Source organism: Barbus barbus, assembly GCF_936440315.1.
Source record: "Barbus barbus genome assembly, chromosome: 4".
Taxonomy (NCBI): Eukaryota; Metazoa; Chordata; class Actinopteri; order Cypriniformes; family Cyprinidae; genus Barbus; species Barbus barbus.
In genome coordinates, this window is record NC_136732.1 from 20,812,622 (window position 1) to 20,840,265 (window position 27,644).

The 27,644-nt window shown below is 35.8% G+C and overlaps 1 protein-coding gene across 1 annotated transcript in view; it reads right to left on the bottom strand.

The window, feature by feature from the left end:
- Positions 1-429: 429 nt before the first annotated feature.
- Positions 430-27,644, bottom strand: part of LOC306868912 (heparan sulfate glucosamine 3-O-sulfotransferase 4-like) — a gene marked incomplete at its 3' end in the record, with an annotated part of 118,148 nt that continues 90,933 nt past the window's right edge. The window contains exon 2 of the mRNA XM_079415384.1: positions 430-1,084. Coding sequence (XP_079271510.1) covers positions 430-1,084 — 655 coding nt within the window. The remainder of the gene's footprint in view (positions 1,085-27,644) is intronic.

Consider the following 27,644-nt stretch of genomic DNA (forward strand, 5'->3'; position numbering starts at 1 on the left):
TCTTCCGAATCCACAAATAACCTCGGTTATCAGACTCAATTGTACTGCACTCACTGCTGGTGTGCGAGAAAAAGAGAGAGATTTAAAAAGAAAACCCTCAGGGTGATGGTGGGTAAGGACACTTAACTCATCGCATGCATCATCATAGAAGACATGATTCTCTTTCTGAAGAAAATGAATAAAATCCTCTTCTCTTGACAAATATAAATATATTTATGATCGGGATAATATGTACAATAACCATGTTTGCCATCATAAACACCATTGGTATTGGGGGTTGACAGAGTAGATTAGCACTCTCGCTATGGGTACACACACTTTTACAAAGACAGCAATGATCGATTGGCGTGTTGAAGCACGGATCGAGGGAACGAACGATGAGGGGCATTCGGCTGTGAGAAGACTGGTGGTGCGGAGAGCAGCAGCGGTTTAGTCCCGAAAGCCAGGCGAGTTGCCGTCCTCCTCCAGTTCCCACTGAAAGTTTTGCCCTGTCATTTGGTAGAACATCATGTTAAAGGGCTTGTAGAATTTGTGCAGTCTGCGAATTACATCGGGGTCTATTTTGGGGTGAGTTCTGCCCTTGGACTTGCCAAGGCACCGTGGGGTACTGCTGTCCTCTGGCTTCTTCAAGCAAGGGAATCCCTTGGTTTTATTAAAATAGAAATGTTTGTCAGTAACTATACGCTTGAGTCCCAGGAAATCCTGCACCTTTGCCATCTCGCCGGCTGGATCGACGATAAGCTGCTCTCCGCTGACAAAGTGCATCTGCGAGAGCGGGAAATACTGCATCCAGCTCTCCAAGTGAAGCGCGTAGATCCCTATTCGCAGGGCACTCCATGATGCATCGATCAAGCCCAGCGTTCGGTTCTTGAAGGCCAGCACTTCGAAAGTGGGAATCTCGGGCCTCTTGGAGAGCGTCTGAGTATAATCCGAAATGGCTCTGGTCACTGGGTTGCGGACGACTATGATTAGCTTAATGTCTCTCGCCATCGAGTGGATTCGCTTCGGGGCGCTGTTTGTCACGAAGTAGCTGGGTGTCTTCTCCATTGTGATCTGTCCCTCCAGAGTAGACGGCATCAGCTCCCTGCAAACACCAGAAGCAAGAGAAGCAAATTAGTGTGAAGCAGTTAACACGACGCACTATCTTCATTATTAAAAGCAATACCCAAGAACACAGTACATGCAAAATTGATTCAACTAGTAAGTGGTAAATTATTTGAAATCACACGTGAAAATAACAGTTATTATCACTGGACATAATGTTGCAAGTACAAGCGTACAGCTAATTACACGGAGTAACATACAAGAGATAAAAGCCCAAAGATGAAACGCGTACGCGTACGAGCGCTCGTTGCTTAATTGACTCCATCTGTGTTACTCCTGGCACTGTTTTGGAACTTTAATAACAAGTTCACTGCATATCATTAATACTGCTGAGCCTGGGGTATTGTTTTATCATACATTTACTCAGGGTGTTACACTCTGTACCCAGCAAGTAAAAAGGCTTTTTTATAATTTTTTTAATTTTTTTTATGTGTTGCAGATTTAATGTTGGTTGCAGTTAGGTAGCCTTGAGGTATAATATTCTAGATTATCACACCTAAACAATAAATGCAAAAAATAAAAATAAAAATCTTGTGATCTTGTGTCATCTTCTGTAAGTATCAGACATTTTTTTTTTTTTACCTCAAAACTTTTAATTAATTAATTTATTTATTATACATTAAAAAATACAAATGGACTCAAATGCAAATCTCTTACAAGTTTAAGTGTTTTAAAACACTTTTCTCAAAAATTATTTAAAAAAACTTTAAAAAAAGTAATGTCATAATATTTTGATGCAAGTCACTTATAGGCTAATTAGTTATTCAGATTAAAATGAATCATATAATCTATGATGTAAATTGAATTCAGAATAGTTATTTTTATAAACAAGATTATGTTTATAAATATACTATTGTTATTATGAAGAAATGCAAAAATGTAAAACTGGAGTATGACTCGGAATTTATTATGTTATTAATTTGATTTTTGATATTTGTTATTGCACTTTGATTTGAATACATTCTGACATATTTTATGACATATGTACCAGGCTAGATGTGCTAGTGATGTTTGCCTATAAAACATTGCAAAGGAATCTGCTAACAAGAACATAAAACAACAACATATGTTGCTGCAGCATTGTTAAAATATGTATACATTTAAAATCTAGACATCTGATGTCAAAGTAGTGTACATACATAAAATAAAAACATTATCACATCCTTTTTACAGTTTAAAAATTCTATGCATCCTATGACCTTCCTCCTCTTCTTGTTCTGATTTAGTTCAGATGCCTCACTGGAAGAACAACATCTTAATTATGGCATTTTCTGTGATAAGAGATGTATGTGCTTTGAGTGATTACAGTCAGATGTTTGTCACTGTATGAAGTATTGTGTTCAACTTTTTATCATCAAGATCAAACTGGGAGATGAATCAGTGTGTGCCAGGAAAGAGTCATTCACAAGTGAAGGAAATTAAATAAATATTTATCTCTGTTTTGGGCTTATATTGCAATGTGATCCATGCCCCAGGAGGGCAAAACAAATGAATATTTAGCAAGCTCTCTGCTCTATGATCTATTCATACTGATCTATTCAGTATGATCCCTCATTAAATCTCACAACAAGAATTTGACCTAAATTTAGGACTACATAATTAATTTGCCTTCAGTTCTACGTAATTGAGACACTATGGGACTCATCAGCACGCACACACAATAAATAAATGAAATACAAATCACAGACATTAAATTTAAATTTTACATAACATTCACTAAAATGAGCTTATCATATCATATCATATATATTATTAATTAATTAATTAAATAAATAACATAAATAAATGTGTTTATTTATATATAAATAAATGTATATGTCTTGGGGAATCTATTTCATTAAGGGGCTATTTAAGGAGAAGATATTTATACATTTCTAAAATATAGACCTGATAATGTAATCAGATAACATAATTTATAATGTAATTAGATATTTTATGATTTAACAGTATTTCCCCATCTTAAAAACGAGGCTTTTTGAATAAATTAATCTAGATTACGGTGACAGCATTAATTAAAATTTAAGAGGTACTTACACTAAAAATTCCAATATATAGTAGTTCAATATATATATATATATATATATATATATATATATATATATATATATATATATATATATATATATATACATATACAGTGGTGTGAAGAAGTGTTGGCCCCCTTCCTGATTTTTTTTTTTTTTTTTTTTTGTATGTTTGTCACACTTCAATGTTTCAGATCATCAAACAAATTTTAATATTAATCAAAGATAACACAAGTAAACACATCATGCAGTTTTTTTAATGAAGTTTTTTTATTATAAAGGGAAAACAAAATCCAAACCCACATGGCCCTGTGTGAAAAAATGCTTGACCCCTAAACCTAATAACTGGTTGGGCCACCCTTAGCAGCAACAACTGCAATCAAGCGTTTGCGATAACTTGCAATGAGTCTGTTACAGCGCTGTGGAGGAATTTTGGCCCACTCATCTTGGCAGAATTGTTGTAATTCAGCCACATTGGAGGGTTTTCGAGCATGAATCGCCTTTTTAAGGTCATGCCACAGCATCTCAATAGGATTCAGGTCAGGACTTTGACTAGGCCACTCCAAAGTCTTCATTTTGTTTTTCTTCAGCCATTCAGATGTGGATTTGCTGGTGTGTTTTGGATCATTGTCCTGCTGCAGAACCCAAGTTCGCTTCAGCTTGAGGTCACGAACAGATGGCCGGACATTGTCCTTAAGGATTTTTTGATAGACAGCTGAATTCATGGTTCCATTTATCACAGCAAGTCTTCCAGGTCCTGAAGCAGCAAAACAGCCCCAGACCATCACACTACCACCACCATATTTTACTGCTGGTATGATGTTCTTTTTCTGAAATTCTGTGTTACTTTTACGCCAGATGTAATGGGACACACACCTTCCAAAAAGTTCAACTTTTGTCTCGTCAATCCACAGAGTATTTTCCCAAAAGTCTTGGGGATAATCAAGATGTTTTCTGGCAAAACTGAGATGAATATTTAAATTTGTTTGATGATCTAAAACATTAAAGTGTGACAAACATGCAATCAAATAAAAAATCAGGAAGGGGGCCAACACTTTTTCACACCACTGTATATATGTGTATATATATATATATATATATATATATATATATATATATATATATATATATATATATATATATATAAACAGAGACTTGAACTTCACTAATGTTGAGTTACATAGCTTCTTATTAGACTAAAAGCTACATTATTTAAAAAATGTAAAGTTAGTAGTCCACAACACAGGAAAAACACTGACTTAAAATGCTGGAAAAATAGTGGTAAAAATGCAAAAGCTTTTGAAGAGAGACAAAACAACTGGTTTTAAATACATACAGTGGTGGTAATACAATCCTTTCTGTGGCTACATGGACTCAATCACCCAAAGCCAAATATAAACTTTAGTTAAGCGATTTCGGCTGAATTAATGTGTTACAGGCTGAAGGTCTTACTTTAGGGCACAATGGTTAAAGAGCAGGTCTTTAACTTTAGCTGAAGCCTGTCAAAATGTTCTGCACTATTTATGTAATTCTTGAAATGTTTGCTTTTTTATTGTGTTTGACCTTTTCTAGCTTTTACTGGAGCAGAAAATAAATAAAAGGTCTTTGTTAAACCTGCCAGAAACCAAAAATTCTGAGTTTACATACCTGCTTGCACACACTTGCACAACTACATACACATTAAACAAAAAATGGAAAAGTTCACCCCCAAATGAAAATGTCTTCATCAGATCAGATTTGGAGAAATTCAGCAATAATAATAATAATAATAAACTTTATTTATTTAGCACCTTTAAAAGAGTACTTTCTCAAAGTGCTTTACAACACAAGCAAACACAGCAATCCAAGGTAATACAAAATACAAAATAACAATCAGTTAAAAGCAAGATGAAAATAAAAAGTTTTAAGACGAGATTTAAAAATGCCCAATGAATTTGCTTCCCTAATGTTAGCCAGGAGAGAATTCCACAGTTTGGGGGCGTAAGATGAAAATGCCCATACACCCCCAGAACGCAGCCGTGTTTTAGGGACGACTAAAAGACCACTCTGAGAAGATCGCAAATTGCGACTAGGTGTATAGGGAATTAAAAGCTCAGCCAAATTCTGAGGAACCAGACCGTGCAGTGCCTTGTATGTTAACATGAGAACTTTAAAATCAATACGGAATCTAACCGGGAGCCAGTGCAACAATTCCAAAACAGGAGTTATATGATCAACAACCCTAGCCCCAGACAGAATTCTGGCTGCTGAATTTTGTAGATGTTGAAGTTTGTTAATACAAGATTTTGAGACTCCAATAAGAAGGGCATTACAATAGTCTAGACGAGAAAAAACAAAATAATTGATTAACCTTTCAGCAACAGAGAAAGACAGCACAGATCGTATCCATGCAATATTTCTGAGATGAAAGTACATAGTTTTAACAGTGTTCAGCACAAAAGGCTCAAATAATAAACTGGATCAAAGATAACGTCCAGAGTTTTTAATTTACTTTGTAACTCTAGAGCAACACCATCAACAGACAAAGCTAAAGATCCTCCATTACGCAATTTATGGGGAGAGCCGAGAAGCATAACTTCTGTTTTGGAACTATTCAAACACAAAAAATGTTCAGACATCCACAACTTAATCTCAGAGAGACAGTGTGAGAGATGGGAAATATTCACATCTTGTCCCGGATTAGAGTGGATGTAAATCTGCGTATCGACAGCGTAAAAATGGTAGTTAAGTTTGAGAGATCTTAACAATTATCCAAGAGGAAAAATATAAATGCTAAAAAGCAAGGGACCAAGTAATGAGCCCTGAGGGACACCAGAACTAACAGGACCGACCTCTGATTTGTGACCATCCATAAAAACAAAATGACTACGATCAATTAAATAGGATCTGAACCAATCCAGAGCAGTCTCCGTCACCCCAAAGACCGATTCAAGTCGACTAAGTAATACCGTGTGGTCGACGGTATCAAAAGCAGCACTTGACACTGATCCAGCGTCAGATGCTAATAACAAGTCAATAGTAACTTTGGCCAAGGCTGTCACAGTACTGTGCAGTTTCCGAAACCCAGACTGGTATGTCTCAAAACGGTTGTTAACCGACAAATGATTGTGTAATTAAGAAGCAACAACGCCTTCTAAAATTTTAGCCAAAAATGGAAGATTTGATATTGGACGAAAATGGCATTACATCACTTGCTCACCAATGGATCCTCTGCAGTGAATGGGTGCCTTCAAAATGAGAATCCAAACAAGCAAAGTGTTTTGTAGATTATATTACTTTTGATTAGGGCTGGGCAAGTTAACTTGTTAATATTGCGTTATTGATTAACGCCGACAATTATTTTATTGTGTATTAACCCAGTTTTTTATTATTATGAAAGTCCATTGCTCACTGGTTCTGAATACACATACAGACAAACCATGGGTCACAGGAGGGGTGGGGTGTTGATCAGTACTGACTTGGGATGGGTGTCATCACCAGGGGCGTGTTTAGTGTTTTGTTCCCGGAGGGGCCCCCCTCTGTGGATTTTGAGATCGATTCTGGGGTAGGGATGGGTATCGTTTACATTTTATCGATACTGATAAGATACTTATCAATACAGTTATCCATACTACTCTCTATAATTTGGTGCAAAATTAAATGTAAAAAGATGTTGAAAATTTCAAGTTATTTTATTACTGTAGTATACAAATGCCTCCAAGCAAACAGAAAAAGGCACATGAAGCATATTTTTTAAATAAAAAGGCCCTTCAAAGAGAGAGAGAGAGAGAGAGAGAGAGAGAGAGAGATTTCCTCAGCATACCATAGCACAACATATTTGAACATTGTGTGCATAGGAGCACAATAGAATGTAATAGAGAATTCTGGCGTCTCTAGCTATTTTTATTAAAGAAAATTTAAATATTGATTTTCTCAGGGAGCGGACGTGATTTCTCCTAACAGAGAGTGTCCCTCTGTTTTAGAGGGACTTTTTTATCTCTGTTTTTATCTACATGATAAAAAAGGCTTCTTTTTAACATGTAGACTTATTTATAGTGATTCTCCAATCATGATTTTTACAGACATTCATTCAGGCTCTGAGTTTCATTTTTGAAAATGGGGTGAATTCCCCTCTTAGATGACTCTTGTGGAAGGGAGGATTTTTTGTTTTTTTATTTGAGTGGTGGAGGGGGGAATATTTAGACTTTTTTCCTCAAAAAATATGTAATTAAATGTTTGATCATTCTATGTAATTTTGTTTTTACAATGGGGCAATTATTGAGAGTGCACACTGGAGTGTGCACAAGTGCTAAATAGTTTAAATACTGACTTAAAGAAATGTAAATTATAAACTTTAGTGGTGATGCACGTAAACATTGACAATTCCTGTGTCTATCATGCAGTGTGCAGGTTGTTTATAGTGCAGACCCGATGTGGTGAGATGAAGCCATTTGCGCATTTTGAGAGGGAAAGACAAAGAGCTTGCGGAGAACTCATGCTGTTTGTAAAATTACGCCTCACAGAAAGTTTTCAAATTATTTTATAAGTTATTTAATTACGTGGGTTGCGTGGTGCCTGAACACGCTACTGGTCATCACGCATCTCAACCGATGAGAGCATTTGGGGTGGGCTGCAGCAGCACTTACGACTTCATAAGTGGGAAATAGGAACCTTAAGGTTCCGATAGCACGTGAAGATAGCAGAGAAGCGCTCTTGCTCAGCACAGTGGAGTGCATCGTTTTGTTAACTTTGTGGTTTATTATTTATTATTTGGCATGTAGCGATCACACTAGTCAAATGAAAAGGGGTTTGGGTTAAGATTGCCTAGTGTGTGCGAGTACACACATGAGTATGAGTTCTCCCGCATCCTGGAGTCTCTACCCACCCGCGCCCGCACCCGTGCTCGCCTATGAAGTGTTGTCCTGCGCCGCGCTCTGTTGCGTTGGGTCCCGCGATCTGTTCTGAAAAAGAACCAAAATCACCCACATCTTGGATTTCTAGCAGTTTTTGGGTGAATTATTCCTTTAAAAACTTTCCATAGCTTCACATTGAACAACAGCACTCACTTTGTGCAATCACAAATATTTTTGTCAAGTCTAGGTAAATAAAGAAAAGGTGTTAAAAAATAAAAATCATTCTTACTCTTTCTCATTCCCTTAAACCTCTCTGTAAAGACTCTTATTTCCACTCAAATTGCCACCAACTGCTCCTTATTATTACATTTACCGTACGCAACAGCAAGCAATGGGTTGAAGTTATTCAGGCTTATTCTGCTAACACTATAATATCTAGCAATTCAACAGGTAGAACACTTAACCTCATAGCTGATGGGATGGATTTACTGCTATGATATAAAAAAAATCACATTACTCTGGGGCATTACTGATGAAAACAGCAATAACCTTTGATAAAGGAGGTTCCACACTGTAAACATCATATGACAGACAATCAGCAGCTTTGTTACATTCGGTACAATGTCAGTTCATCATCACCAGAATGACTTGGCTATATCATCTTATTTAACCAACATGAAATATTTAAAGGTTTTGAAAATTCTGTAATTTTTTTGCACTACAATCTGATAACCTATAATCGTATATTATTGACCATATGTCAGTGTGCTTGTAGGGGAGGGGGAACAAACATTTTTGTGGAAGGGACTGTAGATACTCATATCTGGAACTTATATCTGATATTTGTTTTAGAAATTATATTCTTTCATCCTGCATTGATGTCGCAAAACCTACTGGTATCAAAAAAGAGGTTGCCAACACAGCTGAAGGTTCAAAGTGCACAGTAATGTGCAGAGGCAGCACACATACTCACAATAGATTGGATACTGCATGTGCTGTTTCATTCACAGTAGCACCTTGCATGGGCTTCATTTATTATATAGATGCTGAGGGATTGTGGAACTGAAATATAAGCATTGTCCATCAAATTGTATTAAACTGAACTGCACCTCAGTTCGCAGGTTACAAAATATTTAATAATGAATTATTTAACACTGCCTTTTGCTGTGTGTGTGCGTGTGTGTCAGGTATACCCTACGTTATGGAGACAAAATGTCCCCACAAAGATGACAATATCCAAAATTATTGTCCTTGTGGTGAAATGTTTTGGCCCCCATGACGAAACAAGCTTTTAAATCATTTGGAAAATCAAAAAATGCAGAAAAGGTTTAGGTGTAGGGTTAGGATAGGGCGATAGAAAGAATAGTTTGGACAATAGAAAAAATAGCACGCCTATGGAATGTCCCAGTAAAACATGGAAACACAACATGTGTGTATGTGTGTGTGTGAGAGATTTATTTAGGCTGATTTTTATTTTTTGTTTTTAGATACTTTCTATTTTTCTTTCTAACGCAGTTTAATATGCAGAGACAACTACAGGCCTATTTGTAATCAACATTTATATGTTGATTTTGTCTAAAAAGTGTAAGACTGGCCCTGTTGCTCATTTATTTATTTATAATATATATTGCATATTTTCTTAAATTATTAACACTACCTTTTTTTGTAATGCATTATAAAGGTATTCATAATGCACATTGTAATGTATTATATCTTTTCATAAATAATTGATATTTATCATGTCACAGTAGTTTGTCATATATGTTTTAATGCATCATGTTTTCTATGTATTATAATGTATTATAACTTTGGTTACATTTATTCATGAGATCATACAATGCATTATAAGGTGCATTACAAGATATAATTAAAAAGGAATGTTCACCCAAAAATGAGAACTCATTTACTCAGGCCATCCAATATGTAGATAATTTTCTCTCTGACCTGAGAGTAACTTTTCAGTAATTTCCATTTATCGGTTACCTGTCCTTTTAATTATTTACATTATAAATATGTATGTAAAGGATTCAAGTAAAGTGTTACCATCTTTTTTTCCTATTCCATTTTGTGTATAAATATCTAACAATTATAATAACGACTGATTACATTTGTAAAAAATAGTATTACTTATAAAATAGTTTATGAAGCAATATTGCTGATTGTAGTGTTGTCTCTTTCAATATATACATTCAGAATGTCTTCCGATGTGACAGCTGTCGCTACCGCACAAATATGGCGATAGCACAAGCCAATCAATCATTGCAAGCTGGACACATTTTAAATGAGCATCTCTCCGGGCCGCATTCGAATTCTCCTTGTGGAACACATCCATTGGAGTACATATATCCTCCATGCCCCTCAGCACACACTCACTCACAAATGCCTCTGTAATTTTATTTCTGTAACAGTATTGCACTTCTGATGGGTAATTTCCCAATGGATTATGCTTTTCTCAACATGGTATAGAGCTGTGGCCACTTCTAGAGCAGTAATGGGATATAAAACACATCTGTAGATAGCACAGTGACTAGAAAGAGTATTAGTTTTCATTACATTCCATCAATGTTCTACACTTCCTCAGTGCGGTAATGAATGACTAAAGATTTTTTGCCCTCTCAAGGTCTTCAGGAGTTGCTATTTAAAGTCCACGATGGAGGACACAAGATGCCCAGGACGAGGGTTTGTTTGCTCACAAGTTGAATTGAATAAAAAAAAAAAAATTGCTGAGAGCGACCAAAATGGGAAAAAAACCCATAATGAATCACCGTGGATTCACCTATGTAAATCACATCTAAAGTACAGGCGCAACGAGCAGCAGGCCTCGATGTTTAATAACAACATGTTACGCTTCTCCGGACGAAACGTCTGTCAACAGGACAGATGACTGATGCTCAAGGTAACCTTCTTCATTTAAGACGAGCACATAACCGGCCATTGTCCTCATCAAGCTCGATGCAACTCATTATATGTGTAATTGCAAAAATATGGAGATTACGGAGGCATGATACCTTCATTTGTGATTGAGGTCGAACTCATTTTGATTGTGAGCGAATCAGTCATGGATGGTGTACATTTAAAATGTCAGAGGGAGGGAGAGGTGGAAAAGAAAACAGAATGCTGATAAACAAGCTAATTTTCCTACGCGCCGCGGATGACTCGGCTGGCCTCGCGCTCAGCTGGAACGGTGAAAAACAGATACAAATGGTTAACAATTGCTTTTGCCTGCATGAAGAGTGCAGCATGACACGGGTCATTCAGGTGGGCAGGTAAATACAGTGCGAGGGGCTGAAAAGGCTTCCCTCGCCATCTGCTGTTTACCTACTCGCACAAATCGCATAATATACCGGAGCTATTTGTCTATAGGCCTTGCCGTGCTTGCATAACGCTTGGATAAACATGCTTAGGACAACTAAAGTTAAATGAGATAAATTGCTTCGTAGCTCCGTGGATCATTTCATGTGGACTGAATTTTTCAGTTTAAGAAGAAAAAATGCATGGTGCATTTATGGTTGTGAATTTCAATTTGTGTAAGTTGCTTATTTCTTGACTTTTTTTTTTTTTCATTTTACAGTCAAATATCAGGTGAGCACAGTTAAGTAGAAGGAATAGCAGTTTAATGAACATCATTTTTGAGGGAATGTTGCTTTCAGAGCGCAAAACTATATTGCCTCTTTGTGCTTTGAAGTTAAAAGCATTCTAATTGCCACTTGCTGAGATCTACAAGACAGAGAAAGATCTTAGAAGCATGATCCAGAGGCACTATTTTATGCTGGTATTTCTCAGTTTTGCCTCCAAATGCATCTTCTAAGCCACTCTCTGTCTCCAAGGCAGATGTGAAAAACTTGCAGAGAGGTCTCACCTTTAGGTATAGACATTTTATTGACCACATTGGTCACATTTTTAACTGAAGTTTGTTTATTGTTAGTTAAATTCTCTATACTGTTATTATGTACAAAGATGCTAAATTAAAATTTGAATTACACTAACAAGACTTGCATTAAAAAAATAAAAAATAAAATAAAATCCAACACAAGTTTTGTAATTAAACATCAAAACTGACATCAATTTTGACTAATTATACCTATTTCTATTTTCAATAATTAGCATTGTAATTAATCTTAATTTTGTCCAGCATATTACTCTCTGATAACGTTATGGAAATAAATGAATAAATTAGAGCATTCCTGGACAATAGACATAAACCATTTTCTTCAAATATAATGAAATATTTTAAAATTCTCTCTCTATAGTATTTAAAGCATTAATTATTAATATCATTACTGATGTCTCTTGAAATGCCATATAATCAAAAATGCCTCATAAAGTTAAAATATGAATGCCATTATGGCAATATTTATAAATAAGGATCCAAACACATTTGTAACTGTTGTTCATACATAAATTATTTATGTTTTAGAAGCTGTCCATATGTGGTGGGTATTGTATGCTTCAGTAAATGTACTTGTGGTAGAACCTATGATTTGTCTATGATAGTATAAGTAATTCATACAAAAATTACATTCACAGCAGCATGAGTAGCCTCCCCACAGAGATATAACCCTGCATTGTGTGTGCCCTTTTATAACTCTGAATACTTCCACGCACAATGTTTCCCACAACAGCTCTGCATGTACCTCGGTTGTTTATCAAGTGGATGTAATGGCAGAATTGCCTGATTGTTTCAGGAGAACAGGATGTGGGAGGGGCTCATGGCAGAGATTCAAGAAGAAGTCAATAACAAGAGCAAGACTTTCCCAAAAACAAGTCAATGAGTGCAACGACGAATCGCTCCAAGACATCAAACTTTGCTGTAATTATAGAGAAGGTATTCAAGCAATATCTGGCAACAACAAACCAATCCAGCATATAGTGTATCTTCATAATATATATGTGAGTCAGTGAAGTGATGAAAAGATTATATTGGTCACGTGTAATTTCTGGATCAATAAAAAAGTTAGTTTCACAAAAAGTCAGTTTCCCAGTTTACCACTGGTAGGGCAAACCGATAGCCCGCCTCAAATTCATAACATTGGTTGAGCCAGTGTTGCTGTGTCTGTATGTTCAAACAAACAGAGCAATGTTTTGTTAAAACCAAAGAGACACAGTGTTTAGATTTTTGGTGGGATCAACCTACGAATGGTTTATTTATAGTCATGTCTACATTAGTCTGAGATAGTATTTTAACACTGAAAAAGGGTTAGTTCACTTCAAAATGAAAATTGTCATCTTTACCGTCATGTTGTTTTTTTCTTATTCTATGGAACACAAAAGCAGACAACTATAAACAAACAACTATAGACAAAAACAGGTGAAATGTTCTTCAAAATATCTTATTTTGAGTTTAGCAGAGAGAAAGTTATCAGGTTTGGAATGACAGGAGAGTGAATAAATGATAGAATTTTCATGTTTTAACATCCCAACATGATATCATGAGCATTATTTTACATTAATTTGTGTGATATGGATGTATTGGCAGTATCTATGGTACATGTAACCATTTAGAGACATACAAATGTTTACGAATGCTTATTTCATCTATGAATATGTGTTGCTTTTTGCCATTTTTGAAATAAATGATCAATATAATGGTTTACTGTAACAAATTATTTGGGCATAGGGTTAAAGGGAAGTTTGTACCTGCAGATGATAAATATAAACAGTGAGACCAGGCTGAACTTTCAGGGCCCAGGAATCATAAACATTTAACAGACAACACTGAGAGAAAAAAAGTGGTGAAACAATTTTCACTCAGAAATAGATTGTAATTATTTGTAAAATTGACTAAGAAACAACAAGAAGTAACACACTGAATTAAACATGAATTAGTAGTATATCTAATAGTATTTTCTTATAAAATGTACTCCGTTAATGGAGTCGTTTTATTTACAAATCAAAGTAAAAAGTGCAAAAGTCAATGCCGCCAAACTTCAACACTCAATCTCACTACAAGCGCTAGAGCGCATTTAGATGTGCTTTTGGTATGATATGAAGAGGCCCAAAACGCACAGGGAATTGTTTTTCTTTTTTTATGGGGTGAATAGAAAGGCTTTCTGAGAACAATGCCAAGAGACTTGACAGGATGAAACACCTACGACAGTTCCCCAGACAGTTGTCAGCCTCCAGTTTCCTTTGCGCTCTCACCCGGCTGACTGATGTTGTGCTAAGACAGCTGTAGAACAGTCCGTTTCTAAGTTGCATGGAGAGAGGTGTGAGTAATTAAGACAAGAACATGTTCTCCCCGCTTCAAGCGAAGCCCCTTCCGCTTCCCCGAGAACTGTTCACTTCAATGAAACCGTTTAAGAGAGAACTGACAGCTGGTCTTGATCAAAAAAACCTTTTCTGTTCTCCCCTCCTGCGATCCCCAGAAGGCCATTCTACGTCCAACAGCGAGGCAGCACAGTGCATCACTACCCATCCTGCCAGCCTGCTGCACTTAGATCTAAAGCTATGTTTATGTGCCTCTTGGACATGCTGAGCGTGATGAAATCAACCAGAGGAGAAGCTTTATGGATCTTTGGAATATCACCATAAAGCTGATAATTGCTCCATGAAACCAGCCTGTATATCAGCTCGTAAATTAGCTTGTTTTCCCTCGCAACATCATTTTAACAAGAAATTGCAGAGGAAGGCGACACACCTCCTGCCCAACACCTCCTTCGGTCCTGAGGGGAGAGTGGAAGAGAATTTTATTTTCCCATTTTATCACTCACACGGCCTGGATGGCTCTAGAACCCTGCCATTCAGTGGAATATGCATGAAGGTACTTTCAGAACTTGCATCTGTTTATGTTGCTTTCGAGTGCTTCGGGCTACAGGCATACAATTTCCTCACAATAGCCCTCGATATCCTGTGATTGGTGAGGCAATTACAAAAACGAGTTGAAGCCACGTTTGGCTCCTGCTATAGAGAGCTAGAGACTGCACGAGTACGCTGATTAGTCATTTAGTATTTTACCAAGATGCAATTGAAAAATTATTTCCATCTGAAAAAAGCACAGTAAGTCACACCTGGGTACAATAGAGGCAAATGTTATCATTTCTATCCAGAAAATCTAGCTGATATGGTTCAGTTAAGCAGAACTGATTAATATGACAGATTGGATGTGATAGATTTTATTGCCAAAAAGAAACAGCAATGAGCACTCATCCAGGTACTGAGAGAGGTTGCACTGCTGCCCATGAATGATAACACCCCAGCTTTCCTACTCTGCATGAGTGACGAGAGTTACAGGCATCCATTAGTAACGGGATAACCGTGTAGACCCACACCATAAAAATCAGACTTTTCCATATGGCTCCCATCCATGATAACAGACATCAGACCACTGTGTCGTTTTTTCCATGTACCCATACACAAAGTGCATCATGATCCATTGTGTAGGAGACAATTAGAGCTGTCAATCAATTCAAGATTATAATCAAATTATTTTCATGATATGCCAATTAATTCATTGAAGTGATTACAAGTTGTCTCATACATCAATATTTGCTAAGAAATGTTCCCAAATGTATCTACTTTAGCTCAGCTGAGTCTGTCAGAAATAAACGCTCACAAGTGTTGCTTTTTTCCATTTTTACAATGGATTTATCTGTCAGGTGGCCATTTATATCCATGCATGTTTTCGCACAAATATGAAGGTCATACAGATCAGGGACAATAATATGATTAATGATTGTTAAAACGTTTTGCTTTATTTTTATTTTGTTATTCTTCAAAAGTTTGAAAATGTTGTAAGATTTCTATTTTAAATATATGCAGTTCCTTTGAATATTTTATTTATTAAAGAATCCTGGAAAAATTTAAAAATGCATGATATTATTGTTTTCAATAATCAATCAAATAAATGCAGCCTTGGAGAACATAAAAGACTTCTTTCCCGGATGGATGGATGGATGGATGGAAGGAAGGAAGGAAGGAAGGAAGGAAGGAAATAAAGAAAAAGAAAGAAAGAAAGAAAGAAAGAAAGAAAGAAAGAAAGAAAGAAAGAAAGAAAGAAAGAAAGAAAGAAAGAAAGAAAGAAAGAACACATTGGAACTCGAGCTGGGGCACAGGATCAAGTCTGACCTGCATCATGTTCTGCTCTCCTTTCCCCTTCTCGTTTCCAAATAATTTCCCTCTCTCTATACTGTATTATTTAATAAAAGGCAAAAAGCCCATAAATAAAAAAGGAGGAAGCAGCCTGCCTCTGCAAACAAAATAAGACCTAAGTAGACTGTCTTATGGCATTGTTTGTCTGATGTGCTGAAGTCCTCTGAAGCACAACAGTACTTTTAGAGTGCTGTTAGTCTTCAGGCACTCCATTGATTCTGATATTTGCTTGAGTCAGCATCACAGGACCCCGTTTGTCCAGTGCACTTACTTATAATAGCTTTGTGCAAAGCAGCATTTGGGAGCAGCTACGGCTCCACTCATTCCGCCAATGACACTCCACCGCTCTAACATCACATACCACGGAACATTTCTCTCTGATACAGTCAAACGTGATGTATTTTCTCAATTTCCCTGCTCGGACTCACTAGACTGGGAATTACTAGCCTTTGAGAAAATCTAGGCACAGGATTGATATATTCACTAACAATGCACAATGGGTGAGCCATTTAGACATCACTGTAGCAGTCATTATTAAAATAATATCAAAGTTTTCGGTGTCTTTCGGAGTGATTTGCAGCATGAAAGTGAACTCCTGACCGTATTTAAATTAAAATATCTCTCCCCTTCTCTCTCTCTCTCTCTCTCCTTCTATTTTTTGAGCCAGTTTTGCTAAATCCTTTTAATATATCTAAGATTCAATTTATTTCTCTATCTGTGAGAAAGGCTCAGGCCGGCAGTGGCCTCCTGAATGTGAAGCTGATCAGCACTCTCTCGCCCTCACAGGTATGGTTGAGTACTTTGAGATACGGAGAACCTGAACGTTTTTTATTTATTTTTTATTTAAGAACAGATTAAGTAAAGTATATTTTAGCAATTTGTATTCAGGCGGTTCTACAGTCTGTATGTGGACAGACAACATTTTTTTAGATGACTCTAACGGCAATGTGATAGAAACAGTGTGTACTCCAGTTCATTAACTGCTCTCTTACAGAGTATAATTACCCACAATGCACCCCACCTACAAACATGCCCATGAACCAGCAAATAAGTAAAATTTTAGTTTCTGAAAGACTAAAGTTTTTACTAGTTTTTACTCGGTAGTGTATATTGCACAACAGAAAGTGTAAATTTATAGTTATGCTATTTTTTTGAAACTTTTGCAAGATCTTTTGAGTTTAAAGTAATGTATCAATCATATATTGATGACCGAGGCTAGTTGTCACATGGGAAAATTGAAAAAAATGAAATAAAATAATCTTTGTAAAAGTCCTTTTACAAATATGTTTTCCCTAGCAGTAGTCTTATATATTGATTTCAAACATCTAGTTCAAAACCCTCATAAATTGACCATATCTATAAATTTTCAAACTTCAAGATCATCATACAGTAGCTGCTGGGTAAAACAGTGATAAAAACATACTCAAATAATGTACACTCTTAAAAATCAAGGTGCTTTAAAGGTTCTTCACAGCGATGCCATAGAAGAACCATTTTTGGTTCCACAAAGAAAGAACCATCCAGTCAAAGGTTCTTCAAATAACCATCTCTTTCTTACCTTTTTATAATCTGAAGAACTTTCTTTCGCTACAAAGAACCTTTTGTGAAACAGAAAGGTTCTTCAGATGTTAAAGGTTTTTTTATGGAACCATTTAGACAAAAAGATTCTTCTATGGCATTGTGAAGCACCTTTATTTCTAAGAGTGTAAATTCAAGCAAGAGTCCACCATGTTGCTTTTTATATATTTTTGCTGTTCCATTAATTGTTTTAAAGTTTAATTTATTTCTGAAAATCATATAATAGTCTTTTTAATGGCAGCTTGTGGAGACTTACCCCTATAGCATGACAACATAAATGTCAATGTGCATTCAATGAACTGTATCTTTCTGCCTGGGCAATGACGGTGGATGGTGGAAATATTCGATAGATTTTTTTTGTAGCCAAGAGTTGAAGGTATGTGCCTATACAGAAGATGACTTTCAAAGATAAACTGAGAAATATTCACTTCAATAAAAATCGGGAGAACCATCTTATTTTTTCACCTCCTTTATATACCCTATAGTGAGAAAAACAAAAAAACAAAAATGTTTTTCAAAAAATGCACTTATTTTGTGCTAAGACATTTACATATTTATGTGCTTAATAAAAATACCCTGCCAAAAACTGGTATACTTAAAGTATGCTAAATGGGAACAATTAATGTTGTGCTTAATGCACTTTAATTGTGCAGAAGTAGTGCTGAAGTCCAAATAAATATATACTGAAGTATATTTGATTGTACTAAAGTAAAACTATTACAAGTATACTTCAAGTTCAATTTTAGTTTCATTTAAAGACTGATATTATACAGAGATCATACAATGCTTATTAATAGTGAAATTAAAACACATTTTAGGCTTATATTAAGATATGTGCATTGGGCAATAAAGAAATATTCCAAATAAAGTTTAATTATAATTTTCTATTATTAAGTCTCAAGTGATATATCAATAAATAAGTTAATGGATTTGATATATACTTACTATGAAATCTCATAAACTCACAAATTAAAATGTATAAGTATGCTCAGATTGATTCTCAAATTAGTCTCAATTCAAAATAGGCATTTTTAATTGAAAACAGCCTTTCTCTTTCAAAATCAGAGTATAGTGAAGTGTTAATATAAACTTTTGCACCAACCTACGAGTGCGACACAAAAGAGACTGGAACTAAGACAGAAAAAAGGTTCTTGGGCTTCACTAATCCATCAAAGTGCTGTGTATGTTTTTCAGGCTCTGGTACTCAATGCGTTGTTGACCTTTGATTTGCTTTAAGGGCGAAAAATATTAAAGTGTTGAGAATGGAGCAGAAACACCAATGCTTACAGTTAATGTGCATGCAGTGTTGTCATTCAACTTTTAAATGTCACCGTCTCTTTTTATCTTGTGTGTACTGCAACTTCAAGAAGACATCTTCACTGTATAGTCTAACCAAGACAGGCACACTGTCTTACTTTCTTTTAATTCTAGGGATTTCTAAAGGCTGTTGGCTACTTGCACTTTCTTTATAAACACTAAAGTAAACAAGAAGCACACTTTGCCATACATTAAAAATAGAGTACTTATAACGAAGTACTACGTATAAAATAATACGCTTAAGTGTAAACTTAATGTAATGCTATTTGCAATTAAATGAAAATGTATTATATTTTTCATTCATATTAAATGCAACTAGCTGAAAGCTTCTGACCCACTTAAGTATGCATTCTTTGCACATATATGCATTATTTAATCTTTATATATAATTTCATAATTCTGTTGTCTTTGAAATATAATAAAATGTACTGCCGAATGTACTGACAAGCATTTATGGTAAACTAAAATATACTTTAAATGCCATTTTTATCAAACCTTGCATGTCATATATTTAAATATATCTGCACTTAAACATTTGTAATGATAAAGTTGGCAATTTAGTACATTTAAAATGTATTAACTTTAAATATAATATCAAATAACCAACAATTAAAGTTACAATGTGAAAACAGTGATTTAAAATGTATTTTCATATTATTACAAAATGCACTTTTAAAACGTGTACCTCATTGTGTTAAGAAATATAGTCATGAAAGTATAGTCAAGATAGTATCTAATGCACTTTTAATTATTCTTTATTACTGCATGTAATATAGTATATTTGAAGTACACTAACAATAATCTTGAAATATTTCTAAGCACACTTCTTTTTTATACAAGGGCAGCTTAGCATAAGTGAGGAGTGAGTTTTGACCTTTTCTCATTTTGACAGCAGAGCAGGTTTAGATGAACCTTTCCTAATTAAAGAGCTCCTTACCATTATAAACATCTTCATTTTAGGACCAAAATAACACAGGTCACTAAAATCCAGGCTAGAACCGCATTAGCTTTCAAAGAGACTTGATCGTGCGGTGGTGTTTATTTGTGAACATCTGGCTTCATGGAAAGAGCCTGCTAAGAATGTTATAATCACGTACTGAAGGACTAAGCTGCTCCATTAAAGGCTAAGCTGAACTATTACTGGAACATTTGGCAATCCAAATTGTGCTTTTACTGCCACAAATAATGCTGTGAAAAAGAAACTGCTTGAAAAAATATATACACATTTTAAGAACTCCACAAGCAGGTTTTCTGTCACCTGATGATGAAATCGCTTGTCTTCAAGAGTTGCAGGTGCGATCGGGAGGGATTTCTGTGTAATTAAAGCTGTAGCGGTTGTCTCGCAGACAAGGCACTTCCGTAAGTGTAAAACAAACACGATGGAAATTCAAGCAACACATTTGTCATGTGGTCTGCCGCAGCATATGGAGAGAAACGCCTGTTTACTTCCTGTCACCAAATGTCCATCATTTATTTCTACCTGCATATGCAATATATGGAGCACTCTGGCTTACAGAGCTCTGGATGATGCAGCATTTTCATGAGAAATTACAGTAAACACTAAACCAGGGTCCAGCCAAAAGTTCTTGTTGACATAAAACATGCCAACAGATTCGACCAATGAGAAATCAACAAGAGCAGTTTGTGCTTTCAAAGAGAATAACAACACAAGCCCTAGATTACAATGTGATCTAGACATCATTAATAACCGGACAGCTTCAATCTCCATTTTAACTGTCTTTCTATACCGTACTCTGAGCTCAAGTAATACTATTTTAGCCCTCTTTTTAGACTTGTATTTCATGTATATTTAATGATGCTGTGGATCAAAGCACGAGATGTACAATTCAATTTCACTACGTCACTTGCAACCCTGTTATGTGCAATGTTGCACCGCTGTTGCTCAGTGGTTTCAAGCGGTGTACTTTCCTGTCAAATTCCTGCATAATATCTCCTAGCAGCATGCTGTGTCGGCTCAATAAACGAGAAAAATCATTCTTTATCTTCAGAGGGAGCGACACAGAACATGTCGACTGTGAAATGACTGTCCTAAGTCATTGAGAACTTCTCTGGCTTGCGATTCGAGAGATGCGTCTAGAAATATGTGTAATCCTGGAATGGATCTAGGCACCGCTTTCAGAAAGCCTTGGGCCAACGAATAGCTTGTTTAAGCACTTCCAATAAACCACTGTACATATCTGTAATCTCTTCATCAGAGGTGGTTTGATATTAGGGGAGGATCGCGCATTGCAAAGGCAAGGATAATGTTTTAGAGATACACAGATTAATTTGTGTAATCTGCATGGCCGAAAGGAAGATCTTAAATGCAACGTGTCAACGTTTATGGATTATTTAAAACCTGAGTATTTAATCCTTTTCTCGGGTTTCTGTCATGACGATAATCTCAAAGATTGTTCTTTTCTTGGAGAAGTTGTTCATACACATTTACATTCATTACTCACATTTACACAATATCTCAACGTATCCAATTACATTCCTTGTTTTCAATCAACCAATAAAAAAAAAAAAAAGAATAAGTGGATGAATAAATAAATCATTGCTCGAAGTGATCAGTAATCTCACTTCATAATTCAAGTATGCCTTTGGCTTGATTTAAATAAATAAATAAATCCTTGCTAAAATTGAGCAGTAAATTCTCTTGGTAATCAAAATATGGTGTTGGCTACTTTAATAAATAAATAAATAAATGCCACTGCTAAAATCAAGCAATAACCTCACTTGTAATCAAAAAAATACATTTGGCTACAAATGAATGAATGAACGAAAGAACGAACGAATGAGCGAACAAACGAACGAATGAACAAACGAACGAACGAACGAATGAATGAATGAATGTTGTACTGAAAAGGTAGAAATTCAGCTCTTCTAAGCTCTAGAGCTCATCTGGATATGGCATTTCACAAACACTTAATATTAAATACAGTAATGAACACCCATCAAATTATAATTTTCAGTATTTAACAGCCGTTTGAAGTGACTGTGAATCATTGATTAGAGAATGTGAGCAGCCCGTGTGGATTGTGGGATAGTCGGTGGGCTTAAATCATAGTTCAGAGTCAGGGGGAGTCGAATGAGGCAGGGCTCCAGTAACACTGAATATTCTCTAACCGGAAACAAGATCCTCCAGGCGCTGATGGAAGATCCTGTCCTTCGATCCCCAGCTGCACATCCAACCTTGAAAAAGCTTAATTTAGGCAGCAGGCGGAGGGGGATGAAAAATTATACTTTCAAGCAACTTTGCCATTATCACCTCGCACATTTAAACAGGGGCCAATACTCGGTGAGAGAAAACGATTGAACAAAACCACTAACATTGTTTATCCTAGTCCAAATTCTTTGTCTTTGGAAACGTAAATATATTTCCAATGTATTTAATTAAATATGTACTAATATCGATTATCTGTGTATATATGTGCATATTACTCTATATTCTTTGTATTGCATACTGTATTTTTTTGTTTGCATACACACACACACACACAAATACAGTATGCAAAATATACACAAATGCCACAGTATACGATACACAAAATATATACAGACGCAACATAGCATCTCAGGGAAAGACTCACAGAACAAAGGTTACCATGTCATTTGCAAATGTTATAAGTGTTAAAAGTGCTGGAATTCGGCTACATTTGTATTCAGCCATCCTCAGTTTCATTCAAGAGTTCCCATGTGTGTATTTACCATCAAATATTTGGAATAATACAGAAAATATGGGAGCAAATCATTGCTAGAAGCAAGCAGTAATCTCACTTGGTAATCAAAATATGCCTTTGGCTTTGTTTTATTTGGGAGTGATTCTGCTCTCTCAGTACATGCAGTATATTCAGTGTCATGGAAAAGTGCCACTGCAGTTCAGTCAGTCTCGCTTTTTATATTCAACCCTCAAATAACTTCATCATGACCCACTTTAGGTAACTTTAGCCACTTGCTTTGTTTAGGGCTTCTAAAAGAGCGCATTGAAATTAGCCTGAATGTTAGCATGAGTGAAAACTCAAGAGCCCTGTATTATTATGGGGCAAAAATTGTTGCCTTATTTAAAAACAAACAAATAATTTGGAGCAATTTAGTATCAAATTACACCTTCGTTTTCACAATTTTCCAGTTAAAAAAATCATTTCAGCCTTTACAGGGGTAAGTATATTCACAGAAGAGCAAGCAGATAGTATTCTGTGGCTGTTGGTTAGAGATAAACAATTTTTTAGAGTGCTTTGAAATTATGAGGTCAATAGTACTTCTTATACCCTACGTGAGAAGTGCAAATCAACTGTGGCGTCTGCCCACATGAGCGACTCTGCAGGCTCTTATAATCAGTGCTGTAAAGCGAGTTACAAGACACCAGTGAATAAACCCCCACTGCTGCTTCTGAATGAGCCTGTGGACTCAAACAGATCCTTAAACTTCCTTATTTAACGACTCTGCTCATCACCAGACATTAAACAGGCTGTAGAAACTATGGTGTGTTATATATTACATTATTATGGCCAGACTGATTAAAATAATCTGTAAGAGATACCACAATCTCATTTCATTTTACAGCTCAGCTGACACTCATGCCTGCAGAGCTGTAAAATGAACTCCAGGTCGGGAAATCTGACCTCATAATGCGTTCATGAATGATGAAGCCGTTCATTATTTTTAAAAGACCTTAAGTTTAAAAGGGACTGTTTTCGTTTAGAACCAAATCAGATTAGCTTCCCTCAAGTCTTTAGGCACAGCAGTATGTGAGTTTCAAAATAGGGAGTTGTTTGGCAGCTATTTTCTAATTCTGCTGAAAAGGCCAGTTTACAAAGGCGTGCTCTTCCATGCGGGTCCAGTACAGATTTGATGCTGGTCTAGCTGGTGCACCAGTGTGTTTTAGAGGAGTAAAGGTAAGATGGCAAAGCTGGATGATTTCCAGCATCCAAAACACAGTGATTAACACTGATATTAGCACTTTGCTTAGTTAATACTCTGATAAGCACAAAATAAACACACTCAAATACTGCAAATACTGAATCATTTGTTCACACGTTAAAAAGTTTGTGGTCAGTTCACTACCCCTTTAAAGCAAAAACAATTAAAATTGACATTGCCCTTAAATGCATTTAACATCTTAGATTACAGTCGTCAGAATGTATTCTGTTTTTTTTTCTATGACAGATACATGTATAATGCTATAAACTGTGTCAAAATTAGGGAATTTTGCTGCCCACTATGACGCCTGAAAATGCTGTCAAGGTAGGCCGCTGATTGGATTTTGGAAGACAGCTAATGATCTAAATGGAGTTGTACTGTTGTCAGTGTTCATCTTTTGCTGTCTGCTGTTTTACCAACATTCAATTAAACCTCGGGATCTTATGAGTTGACACAGAAAACTGCAATGCGTCTTTTTCTGTGTTTCCCTACTGCGAGGAACCCTAAACAGATGTTATTTCAAAGCCAAGATTTTTAATGCCAGGGAAGGAGGAGGATTTGGATTTAACCCAGATTATAGACACAGAAAGGACACCAGTGAGTGGAAGCTTGCAAACTGTAAATTCACAAATACGAACAACACGCATCCTTAGACATGCAAAATTGCCTCTGACGTTGGCAGCGTTTACATGTGTCAAGGGGGAGGGCTGAATCCATTCTTGACTGATTGATTTTACATTGATTAGACTTACAATGACTCATGTGCATCTTAAAACACACAAACAGCCAACATGGTGCCTTGTGATGCTCTGCAGAAACCCCTCCACTACAGTTTCAGCGTTCACATAGAAAGTGCTCTTGTGTGGAGGAGACATGCTGACCGGCCCTTGATCCCAAATTGTTTGGAACAGGTAGAGCTGTATGAAGACATAGAATGATCTCCAATGATTGTTTTACAATACCATGTCTGCACCAGTACACCGATATGTTTGCATGAAAGAGAAATTAACCTTAAAAATGGAGTTTAGAAATAAGATGCTTTTAATGTAAAACGCTAAGACTAATACAGCCAAAGCTAACAGAAAACCTTCTCAGAATGTTCTGGCAAGGTTCTCTCAAAGTAATGAACAATCGTTCTTCCAGTAACGTTACTAGATAAACATTTGAAGTTATCCAGTTAGAATAAAAATCACATTTATACATCATTCATGGAGACATTGTAGTTTAACATTTATCTAATGTTTTTTTTTTTTTTATGTTACTACTTGAACATTCAGAAGTAACATTCCAACAATATTTGCAAATTATAAAATGGAATGTTCACTTAATATTTGTATATAACCAAGAAAATGTTTAAAGCATTTTGAAAATGAATAAAAACTGGACATTTTGAAAGTTTAGAGAACGTAATGTTTTCATAACCCAGTACCTGGGACTCTTGGTCTGTAATACATTTGTACAAAGATACTCTGATAATAAAACAATACAACAAAAGCCTTTTGATATATAAACATTTAGACCTTACAAATACTGTTAAAAATGACTTTAATATATATTATGTAGAATACAAATGGTTAGTTTATGGCAATGTCTTTTATGAAAGAATTAGTCTTAAGCCTATATATGCTTGACACATAATCAAATTATTTACAGAACTGTGTCATTCTTTAATGTGATTGCTCTCAGTCCATTAAAATGTGTTGAAAGGAGGCAAAAATAATTCCCACAAGCTTAAGGTGTCTGAAATGACAGTCAAAACTGGCTTCATCTTGTGCTATTTTACACATTCAAGCCGATTAATAGCTATTTATATGCACTGATGCAATTATGTATGAATCAAAAACACATTTCCATGGCAGTACACACATTCACTGGTGGGCAGTCTTTTTTTTAGTTATTGTACATAATCGCCATCTTTATAGTCCTTGAAGGATATAAACAGATCTACTCAGGTAATCTGCCTTTCATGATTCTCACAAACGTAAATGCGTGGTGATGATGTGCCATCTTTGTTTGTTTGTTTACTGTGGTTTGTTTACATGTAGAATAAGGTGAAGCATATGAGCCGTGCAGAGCCTTGGCCGCTTGCTGAGCGCGTTCTGAATGCAGCGAGAGGAGAGCTCTTGACCAAGAATAAAGAAAAGCCTCGTAATGACGGCCACATTATTAATGGATTTTCTGTTGGCATGGAGCTAATCTGCAGTGATTATTGCCCCCTAAAAGATTCATTATTTTTGTAAGCAATTGATGCAAGCAACTCACAAAATTCCCTCTGAGAGTCCACTGGGTCCTTCTTTTCCTTACAGCTGCTTTACACCAAGATAAACCAGACAAGCTCACCATGCTCATTATAAAAATTAGCCAGCTCCAAACTCAGTGACTCTGCCCAGAGGAACATTTTATTGCTCAGAGGTTGCTCTTTCATTGCTCAGAAGACCTTATGGTGACCTAATTATCTTTTATTTAAGTTTCAACTTAAATCTCTTGTACAATGTCTTTGGATACATAAAAATAGAGCCAAATGAGGCCACTGTTGACATACAGTTAGAGGGTAGTAAAAACAATTTTTGTGGAAAGCACAGTTCAGGCAATTTGTTTTGGAAAATTTGATGAGAAATGTGCATATGGAAATCTCTAAATTCAGATTTGTTAATAATTATTTATGTTGAATTAAGTTTATTATTCGTAACACACTGGCAAATATTTTATTTTATTTTAGAATTTGTCTAAGGAAAAGACTTGAATAAAAAAATGACCATTTATAGGGAAAACCATTTGAAGATAAATTAAATGCATAATAAATAAAAATAAAAATAAAATAAAATAAATAAACTTTTTTTCTGTTTTATGGATCAGTTTTATTTGAATATTATCCACATACTATTACAATATTTACTAATAATTTGAGTTTCAGATTAGTTTAGGTTGTAGTATATTTGTCATGTGCTTGTTTTTTTATTTATTTTTGTTTTATAATATTACTATGTAGCTTTATTTTAGTTATAGTAATTTTAGTAATTCAACATATTAGACTTTTTTCTGTTCTGTGGGTCAGTGTTATTTTAATACTACAAACTATTTTTTTTAAGTTTTTGTTATTTTGTTATGTGCATTTATATTTTATTTTGTTCATATTTATATATAGCGTCAATGAATTTCATTTCAGTTTTATAAATTTTAGTACTTCAACATGTTTGAGTTTTCTGTTCTGTGGATCAATGTTATTGTAATATTATTTATAAATACTGCTACTGTGCTGTATTTGTGACCTTTAAATTGGTCACCTCATACACACCCACTCCCATCAAACGTCCTAATACTGAGTCTTAAAATAACAGCAGTTTCAGAGATACATAAGCCACAGCTGCTCTGGCTGTTGTTCTTGAAGATATTACGAGGCCAGTGAGATTCAGCCGCAGTGGGGGGCCTGAATATGTCTTTCATTATTAATAAAAATGTGACTACAGTCCCTGCCTGACAGCCCTCAAGTCCCACACTGCCTTAATGTGCAGCCGGTGACAAGCCGAGAGCAGGAGCACCCACGCACACTCCAGCCCGGCTGTTGTCACACCATGCCACCATAACCTGTAATTATTCATGCTGCCTAAGTGCTCCCTACCAGATATTGGGATCATTTGTTAGGTGAGTCTAGTTTCAGAGCGAGAGAAAGAAGGAGAGCAAGTAAAAAGAGTGAGAGAGTGAAAGGGTATAATCCAAGCTACTGTAGTGAAAGTGCCTCTCCACTCCTTTCAGCACCAGCCCTTGATTGATCTGAAAT